Consider the following 10,666-nt stretch of genomic DNA (forward strand, 5'->3'; position numbering starts at 1 on the left):
AACCAAAAAAAACTGAAAATTTAAATTTCTTATATCGTATCGTATATCTTTAATTTTTGAGAGATTTTAGAAAATTTATAGACATTTGTAACAATTAAAAGCCTAAACTTCTAAGAATGTATAACAAGACTGAAGATTATAATCATGAAAAAATCAAAATTCTAAGTATTCAAGCCAGTAAATCAAAATTTCAATGCTTTTAGGTCTCTAAAATCTTACTCATCCTAAAATTTTAAATAAATTTTCTGAAAATCTTAGTTTGCTACCAATACAGAAAATATCAAATGTTTTATTCTTTTTATTGTTTTTTTTTTGTTCTTGTATATTTTTATATACTATCTTTTTATTGCTTCCTCATTTTTATACAAATGAGAAATTTTAACATCTTTTGCAAACCACAAAAAACTGAAAATTTAAATTTCTTATAGAAAAGTTAGACATTTAAGATTAAAAGTCTGAACTGAGAATTTATAACAAGACTGAAGATCCTAATCGTGAAAAAATCAAAATTATAAGTATTGAAAATTTCAAGATTTGAGGCCTCTAAAATCTTAAATAATCTTTTTCAAAATCTTAGTTTGCTACCAAATTTTTAAAAAACTTATAAGATTCCTGAAGTTCCAAGTCCCAATTATGTGTCCTCTAAGTCTTTTAATCTTTCAGAATTTGTCTTTAACATCGTAAAACTCTCGAACTTGAAAAATACTGTAGTTTTAGGAAATAGCATTTGACATTTTGGAACAAAAATTTTTAAACTTTTTGTCTTAAATACAAACAAGGTTTTGTAGGATTTGTGAAATTTTGGGAAAAATCAATAGAGATTTTGTATTACTGTTGTTTTTATTGCTTTTTTAATTTTTTTTAACTTCATATTTTTGTTTTAAATAACGTTTTTTCAATCAAAATTGAGTTTATTTACAATTAATTACTGTTATGCATGGATTTTGATTTGGGATGTATCTTGTTAGAGGTGTGTTGGGCAAACTTTCGTCACTTGTCGGGTTATAACCGTCCCATTAACTAGTCGGTTAGTTAAATTAGCGCAACCAAGAAAATCGGTTAACTCCTTCCCAGCGAAGCGAAAGCTAGATCTCGTTCCGTCATCAAATTGGGAAGAAACAACGTACAGGTTGCTCATTTGCAATGACTGATTGTCCATGTTATTAGTACGGTCGGTTGCGCACCACTGCCTTCTTGAACCTCTTATATGTGATTCTAGTTTCATCTATTGTTAAAGCGTCACTCTTTAAAAAATCCAACTTTTATGAAAAGAAAGAAAAATTCATCCAACATGCGAGTCATTAGAGCGTTTCTCATCACACATTTTGAGTAGTTTTCGAGGGAAATCGGTTGCGTTTCGACGTATCTAATTTAAATATAATATCTCGTATTTTATCCCGATCAGTCAGAGATCCCTTGCGAAAGGGGTGAGTTTCCATATAGCTTAATCACTCAGGCCCCACACCCCCCTTACGTACGTCTAAGCTCCCGATAATCAATAATTATACTGAAATATAAAGAGAAAAGAGCCGGCGAATGCCGATTTGGTCGTGATGGTGCGGCGCTAATGAGAGCGAGAAGGAACAAGAGAGAAGGGGATGGAAAAGGGTTGTTTCGACTTATTCTTGCTGTTTATGTTGTGAATATAACTGAAAAAAAAACCTGAAAAAAATTTCAAGCGATTGATTGGCGGGATATATCTGGCATCTCAAACCGCATTCTATATTTCGGTTTCGGTTCTCAATTTGGTCGCCCCCTTGCCCCTCCACCACCCATCTGGTCTGACAATTAGAGTGATACCAACTAAGTCTGAGCAATATCGATTGATTATTTCCTCTCTCTGTCTAACTAATGATTGACATTTTCGCCTCTTTGTTTCACATACGGAGATTATTCATTTGCACATTTAGTTTATAATACCTCCACTCGGAGATAATGTCTGGAGTGGGTGAGGGATTTTTTTCATTACGCCAGAATTGGGATTATTCTTAATTGGGACAATTAGAGCGATTTCACTACTTGAAAAATTTCACTTTTGGGGGGCTATAATTACCACATAACTGCATAACTTCGATCGGAAATTGAAACTAGAAACTTGAGGCAGACTGCGATTATCTGAAACTGACTGAGCTTCTCGATCTATTTTCGCATTTACACAATTCGTCTTACAAATTTACAAAAAAATTTTCAAAACATGAAATTAAATCGTGTTTTTTTGTTGGATAAATCTAGACAAGGATTCAATTAGCTTAAATCTTCGACTGAATTATTGTAAAATATTACAACCTAGTACACTGAAGTCCACAAAATTGGTTTTATTTGTAAAATAGAAAACCTAGGTATTTTTTTAGGTTCAAAGTTTATTTACAAAAATCTAACGTATACATAAATTGTTTTTCGCAATCTTTCTCAAAATTTTATTAGTTTTGTGTTTTTTTTTTGACTTTTATACGAATTAGAAATTTTTAACATCTTTTGCAAACCACAAAAAGAAAAGAAGAAGAAAAGTTTAATGTCTTATATCTTATGTTGTTAATTTATTTGAAAGATTTTGAAAAACTAATGAGATTTTGGAACTTCCAGGTCCAAATTATGTGTTCTCTAAATCTTTTAATCTTTCAAAATTTCTCTTTAACGCTTAAATATTGCTTTTTTAGATTTTAGAACTCCAAGTAGTTTCTCGAACTTGAAAAATACTGAAGTTTTAGGGAATTATTTTTGAAATTTTTAAATAAAGGTTTTTGACCTAAATATATATGTACTAACAGTTTGTAGGATTTTTTTGTCCAAAATTTAACCCAAAATACTAGATATCGTTTTTATTGTTTTTTTGTTCTTTTATATTTTTATGTATTTTATATTTTTTTTTGTTTTTTTACCCAAATTTTAACATCTTTTGCAAACCACAAAAAAATTGAAAAAAAAGTCTTTCAAAACCTAGTTAAAGCCTAGAACGTGAAATTAACTCATGTTTTTTTGTTGAATAAACCTAAGCAAGTTTCAGTACTAAACCTGAAGGATTCAATTAGTACATCTTCGATTGAATTATTGTAAAATATTACAACCTAGTACATTGAAGTCTGAAAAATTGTTTTAAAATAGAAAACCTAGGTGTTTTTTCAGGTTCCAAGTTGAAGTTTTATTTACAAAAATCTAACGTATACATAAATTGTTTTCTACAATCGTTCTCAAAATTTTATAGTTTTGATTTTTTGAGTCGTTTTTAAAAAATTTTATTCCTTGAGAATCTGTTGTTTTTTTCAATCTTATCGAAACATTTCATTTATGGATTTTTATATTTTTTCTTAAAATTTACTTTTTTTATTACATCTTTAGAATATCTCAAAAGATGAATTTTTTTGCTACTCACATTTTTCTAAGAGAAATTAACACCAATACAAATCCCAACTTAGAAGTTTACAACCAATCAATTTTTCTCCAAAATTGATTTCAAACTTAACTTGGAAAAATTTACCTAAATTATTTTGCAAACGATTTTTTTATTTAATTTTTTTTTTAATTAACTTTTAGCAAAATTTGATTTTTTTAATTTTTTTACCAAGGTTCTTACAGGTTTAAAACTAGTAAAAGTCGAATCCAATTTTTAGGTTTAGTTTTTAAAAGTCTGTTGTTTTTTCTCAATCTGATCATTTCCTTTGTAGATTTTCAGGTTTTTTCTAAAAATTTACTTTTTTTATTAAGTACATCTTTAGAATATCTCAAGTTTTTAAAAAGGGATGAATTTTAAAAGGATGAAATTAACACCAATACAAACCCCAACCTAGTGATTTTTTTTATAGCAAAATTTTATTTTTTTATTTTTTTAGTAGAAGTCGAATCCAATTTTTAGGTTTTATTTCCAGATTTATTCCAGAATAATATTTTCTAATTGATTTTTATATAAAAGTTTATAGTTTTCATTCTACACCCAGTTTTTATGTAAAAAAATAAAAAAATACTTGCTTAGATCTCAAAACATTTTAATTTTTCTAAAGCCTAAACCTGGATCGATTTGAAAACTAGCCAAATCTAAATGTCTTTTAAGAAAATGAAATACATCTTAGAGTTATGTTTTTTTTTTAATTTTATTACAAAACAACAAGAAAAAATCATCGTGGGAGCATGAAACACACCTATTCTTAAGCATAATTCCAAAATATTATTCAATTAGATGGATAATAAAGGAGATAATTAGTGGCAGCTGTTTTTTGAATATTGTCAATTGCAATTCAATGGTGATCAGATCTGGCCTGTCGCAAGGCACTTCTTCTCGTTAAAGCAACTATTGCGTGACCTAAGCTTGTATTATTTTTCGAGCAATGTTATCATCAAATCTCTCACTCCCACGACCGTTATTTTTGTGAAAAAATTCGATTATAATCGTAACCCACGTGTGCCTCCGGCCTCATCTTCGATTCAAAGTGAGTCAGTTATTTGCTTCATCGTCGCCATTTTATTTATTTAATAGACGCCATTCGACGTGTTATCGCTGTTATCACCACCTTATCGGATTAATTCAAAATTGTAAATTTTGATTCAGTAGATTTATTGTTATTATTTTTCAGGTTACTTCAATATTTACAAATTCTTATTTTTTCGAGTAACAATATTTTATTTTCCAGAAAGATAATGTGTCTGATTTTGTTGACACTTTATCATCGCAATTGTTGACACAATTATAAATTTAATTTATACCTTAATTTATTTATTACACAATAATTAGAAATGATGTTAATTATTCGTATCGTATTAGAGGTAGGATTCAGTTATCTCGAGTTGGTGAAAGATGAAACATTGAATTTGATAACGATGGACGACAAAGAACGAGTAAGTCATTTTCTTAATTTTCGGGGGTTGGTGAAATTTTTGCCGGAAAACCGATGATAAATACAACCAATATTTCAAACAGATATACGAGTACGAGGGGGCGATAAGGCCCCCGGAAAAGCCGGACTTTTTTTAATTATTCCTTCGGTTCGGTGGACGATAAGGGTGAGATTCGCCCCCGGAATTTAATCAATCGATCTATATCACCTTATGCATAAAGGGGTTGAACAGATTAATGTCTTCATACGGCGAACGATTGATTGATTCCTAAATTACGTTAAACATATCCGTCTCTTTCCCTTCAAAAGCTTGTTAGCTAATAGAATTTCTCAAAGTACACGTGGGGTTAGTCAACAAAGGTGTATTTTCATGCTAATGCCATTAATATTATTCCAGATCGAGACGAGACAATAGACGAATTTAAATAATTCTATTTCAGATCAATCAATTAGTTGAAGAAGTACAAAGACTACAGAGCACGATATCCAAACTTAAAGAAACCTCGATATCGCAAATATCACGATTAGAAGACCAATTAGAACAGAAAAGACAAATTATCGTCAGGTTGGAAGCCAAACTGGACCATCAAAGGGACTACGAAGACATCAAAAGGGAATTAAGGTAACCATTTTGCAATTTCCTTCTTTCAACAACCTCTTATCTCTATTGTGCGCAGTTTCAAAACTGTTTACTAGTGATAACAAGATTCACACTCCGGATCCGAAGACTGATCCGGATTCGCGTAAATTTTGAGACTGCTTCTCTTTGGATTTATTCATTTTTTTAATTTGTAGCATTCTCAGGACGGACAATCCCGAAACCACCACCGAAAAGCCCATCAAACCCGAATCGGTCAAAACACCCACCCAAGACGTCGAAGGTAAATTTCCCCAAATTTTCCTTAATTAATCACCAACAATAGAATTCCCAAAAATATGATTAGCATAATCTAGTTGCGCACTGTAATTATTCCGGACTCCGGTTGAATTAAGTGTATTTTTAATTAGTTTAGTGTGATTATAAATTAAGATCGGTGAACCATGAAAAAAAGGAAGTCATTTATCAGACTGATGACTTGACTCGATAACAAATAATTTATATTTTTCGCGATTGTCTGTTTTTTTTTTTTTTTGAAGTAAGAGCCTTGATAGTTGTTCGATAGAAGATGGCGTAAATTGGGCGCGAAAATGACGATTTAATTCGATTTTAATAAGCGCCAATGACGAGGTATCTCGAGTAATTAACAGTAATTGTAGTATCGTTGCTCTTTAAAAAAATAATTCGATTTTAATTGAGACTTGTTTTCCACGTTTAGACTTCATTTCAGTACTCAAACTAGTGCTTTATCCCCTCCCCTGATATTCTCTCCTCTTTTCCAGGGGTTGCACAAAGTCCAGCAGTGTCACCTCTGTCCCCTCCAGCACCCCTGCCTCGTCCCTTCCAGAATGTAGAAAGCTTCGGTAGTATGTTAGGCGAAGAGATTGTGGCGAATTGGCGCCGCACCATCGAACACAACCATCTAATTTCACAATCACCCTGTATAGATGCCAAGACGCCCATCATGGGACTCCCCGATTCCACACCCGCTGAAAAATCAACAGCCTCAACACCGCAACCAGACCAACCACCGCAACCCTCGCCCGTGGAACCCATCCTCAATGGTAACCCCAAGAGTCCGGAGGACAACAACAACCATCTCAGCAACAACAACATACCCATGGCGACCATGTGTGCTGTTAATAACCTCTTCCGCGGCGAGGAGGCCCTGAAGAGCCCCTACAGGTTCGACGACCATAGGTAAACATTTGAGATATTCCACAGGGTGTCAAAAAAAGATTGTCAAGTATTTAAGGAGGTAATAGTGTGATTCAAAATAAACAAAAAAGTTCGCAAAGTTACGGTTTCGGAGATATCCAATGTGAAAATTTATAGAATTTCTACTAGAAGCTTATTTTAATAATTTATAATCTTTTTTTAACACCCTATATACACCGTTTTTATTTTCAAAAATTAAAATCGTATTAAAACTTTACTTTTATTTTGTTTTGAAGTGCCTACTGAAGTTTTTTGACAAATTTATTTATAAACTTGTATACAGAGTGAGTTTTTAATTTTACGTTTTATTGTGAAAGTAGAATATTTTTTATGTTCAATAAGTTTAAATTTGTTAGTCGGAAATCTGACCTATTTAATAAATATTATGTCAAACATTGACATTTAAGGACTGTTAATTGACAGTTGTTTTCCAAATTTTGGTAGCTACAAAAAATCAGAGATCTACCATTTTTTTTTTCTACAAAATCGTATTTTTTTTATCTCAGATTACTCTATTTTCTTCATGAAGCATTTCCGAACATAGGTTTATAGGAACTTTTTTCTTTGTTTTGATCCATACTAGTATCCCTTGAAATATTTTACAATCTTTCTTTAACACCCTGTATACAACTTTTTTATTTTTAAAAATGAAAATCGTATTAAAACTTTACTTTTATTTTGTTTTAAAGTGCCTAATAAAGTTTTTTTACAAATTTATTTATAAACATGTATTCAGGGTGGGTTTTTAATTTTACGTTTTATTTTGAAAAGAGAATTTTTTTTGTTCAATAAGTTTAAATTTGTAATGACTGTTAATTGACAGTTGATTTCCTTATTTTGGTAGCTACAAAAAATCAGAGAACTACCACTTTTTTATTTTATCTTTAGTGTTTTATTAAAAAAAACACAAGAGCGTTTATTGTACAGGTTGAAAAAAATGACACTTTAAAAATACAAATATATAATTTTTTTCTACAAAGTCGTATTTTTTTTATCTCAGATTATCTCCTTAATGAAGCATTTCTGGACGTAGGTTCATAGGAACTTTTTTCTTTGTTTTGGTCCATACTATTATCTCGTGAAATATTTTACAATCTTTTTTTACCACCTTGTATACAACTTTTTTATTTTCAAAAATTAAAATCGTATTGAAACTTTACTTTTGTTTTGTTTTGAAGTGCCTACGGAAGTTTTTTGACAAATATAAGGTGTTTTATTAAAAAAAAAACATAAAAATGTTTATTGTACTGGATGAAAAAAGATACTTTAAAACCACAAATATATATATATTTTTTTACAAAATCGTATTTTTTTTATCTCAGATTACTCTATCTCCTTTATGAAGCATTTCCGGACATAGGTTTATAGGAACTTTTTTCTTTGTTTTGGTCCATACTATTATCTCTTGAAATATTTTACAATCTTTTTTGAACCGCCTGTATAAACTTTTGTATTTTCAAAAATTAAAATCGTATTACTTTTATTTTGTTTTGAAGTGCCTACTACAAATTCATTTATAGACAAATATACAGGGCGAGTTATCTACGCATCGGGTTTTTAATTTTACGTTTTATTATGAAAGGAAAATATTTGTTATGTTCAATAAGTCTAAATTTGTTAGTCGGAAATCTGACATATTTAACAAATATTATCTTAAACATTGACATTTAATGACTGTTAATTGACAGTTGTTTACGTTATTTTGGTAGCTACAAAAAAAAACAGAGATCCACATTTTTTTTTTATTTATAGGATGTTTTATTAGAAAAACACAAAAGCTTTTATTGTACAGGATGAAAAAAAGACACTTTAAAAATACAAATATATAATTTTTTTTCTACAAAATCTTATTTTTTTATCTTAGATTACTCTATTTCCATTATGAAGCATTTCCGGACATAGGTTTATAGGAACTTTTTTCTTTGTTTTGGTCCATACTATTATCTCTTGAAATTTTACAATCTTTTTTTAACACCCTGTATACAACTTTTTAATTTTCAAAAATCAAAATCGTATTAAAACTTTACTTTTACTTTGGTTTGAAGTTCTTACTGAGGTTTTTTTACAAATTCATTTAGAAACACGTATATAGAGTGAGTCATCTAAGCATCGGGTTTTTAATTTTGAAAGAAAAATATCTTTTATGTTCAATAAGTCTAAAGTTGTCAGTCGGAAATCTGACATATTTAACAAATATTATCTTAAACATTGACATTTAATGACTGTTAATTGACAGTTGTTTTCATTATTTTGGTAGCTACAGAAACATTAGAAATCCACCACTTATCCTTTTTTGTTTATAGGATGTTTTATTAGAAAAACACAAAAGCGTTTATTATTATATTTATTGTACAGGATGAAAAAAGATACTTTAAAAATACAAATATATAATTTTTTTCTACAAAATCGTATTTCTTCCGTAAGGAAGCACTTCTGGACATACGTTCATATTGAGCCAAGGAATGACCCCTTAAAATCTTTTACGTTTTTTCCGGACACCTTGTATATTCATATACAGGGTGATTTTAATAGTTATGCCGAAATTTTAGGGGGTGATAATACAAGTCGAAAAAAGTCAAAATAACTCAACTTCCATTTTAGCGTCGGAAAATTCGTGGAAAAATTCAATGTATGTTTTTTCAGATCGCCGTTCCGGTTCGCTGAGGAGTTGGGCATGGCCCCCGGGTCGATGGTGAGCCGTTTGGGGGAGAGTCTGATCCCGAAGGGGGACCCCATGGAGGCCAAACTGCAGGAGATGTTGCGCTACAACATGGACAAATACGCGTCCCAAAACCTCGACACTTTGAACATATCTCGACGAGTCCGCGAATTGCTCTCAATCCACAACATTGGACAGCGACTCTTCGCCAAGTACATTTTGGGGCTGTCGCAGGGCACCGTCTCGGAGCTGTTGTCCAAGCCCAAACCTTGGGACAAACTCACGGAGAAAGGGAGAGACAGTTACCGAAAAATGCACGCGTGGGCTTGCGACGAACAGGCGATTCTTCTCCTCAAATCACTGATACCAAAGAAAGGTAAAATTTCAGTTCCACTGTGTGATCTCAGATCATCAATCTTTGAGATTACGCCTCGAAAAAGATTTTTATCGCTCGTTTAATTACATTCGAGAATCAATCTTAATATTAAAAAACCCACAAATAAATAATTCATTAATTAACAATTAAGCGGTTCTAGGCCATGTAGAGCCATTCGAAATGAATCATTTCCGGCCATTCAATCACACACGATCATTTTTTCGACCAATGACGAAAAATCTCATAATTTTATTGTGTCACAAACAATTTCAAAAGTCAAATATTTTATTACAAAACTATTGTTTTAATATCCCACGCATTACAAAACCTTAAAACCGTATAAATAAATCCTCTCCGTGCTCTAAAAATTCTTTAATTTCAATCTAAAATAAGCATAACTTAACAATGCGCAATTAAACTTCGGGATTATCTCGACGATCAGTGAAAAAAATTCGATTTTAGGATTACATATGTTCTACTTTTACCGAGGTTTATTGCGTATTGTTGAGGCACTTTGACACGATCTTTATCGAGGCTTGCGTCAGGTGCCCCAAATAAATGGAAATCAAGCTCAGTTTACCACAAAATCAATCAATTTTTATATTTATTGCATGTTGGAAGACGATTACGGGAGGTTTAATTGAATTAAATCGGGATTTGGAGAGGTTTCGGGCGATTTTTGTGATTTGATGTCGCGAATTTGAGGGAATCATCGATTTTTACACACGTTTTGAGGGCGATTTTTATTTATGGATAAGTGAGGTTGCAATTTGAATCAACAAGAAACACAAAAATAACAGAAATTGTGTTAAAAATAAGTGATGAAGTACACAAAAAGAATCAAAAATAGAACTTCAAAAATGAAAAAAATTTGTATAGCGTATTTTGTTTTTTCCAACTTGTTAGAGTTAAAATTGGGTGAGAAAAAAGTATAGAACCAATCGTTTTTTGCTTAAACTATTTATTTTTTTCAAAAAACTAATTGATGA

At 31.0% G+C, this 10,666-nt stretch overlaps 1 protein-coding gene across 8 annotated transcripts in view; it reads left to right on the forward strand.

The window, feature by feature from the left end:
• Positions 1-10,666, forward strand: part of LOC123008458 (homeobox protein cut) — a 72,032-nt gene that overhangs the window by 46,605 nt on the left and 14,761 nt on the right. For 4 of the 8 annotated variants that reach the window (XM_044404260.1, XM_044404253.1, XM_044404256.1 and 1 more), the window contains 4 exons: positions 5,267-5,448; positions 5,622-5,707; positions 6,207-6,624; positions 9,286-9,677. In XM_044404260.1, the coding sequence (XP_044260195.1) occupies positions 5,267-5,448; positions 5,622-5,707; positions 6,207-6,624; positions 9,286-9,677 (1,078 nt within the window). Of the gene's footprint in view, positions 1-4,761; positions 4,828-5,266; positions 5,449-5,621; positions 5,708-6,206; positions 6,625-9,285; positions 9,678-10,666 lie in introns of those variants that run through there. The other 4 variants (XM_044404261.1, XM_044404254.1, XM_044404258.1 and 1 more) reach the window with 4 other exon arrangements.

The sequence above is a fragment of the Tribolium madens genome, unplaced genomic scaffold, assembly GCF_015345945.1.
Source record: "Tribolium madens isolate multiple individuals breed KSU strain unplaced genomic scaffold, Tmad_KSU_1.1 Scaffold_71;HRSCAF=194;Tcas5.2_LG6, whole genome shotgun sequence".
Lineage (NCBI taxonomy): Eukaryota > Metazoa > Arthropoda > Insecta > Coleoptera > Tenebrionidae > Tribolium > Tribolium madens.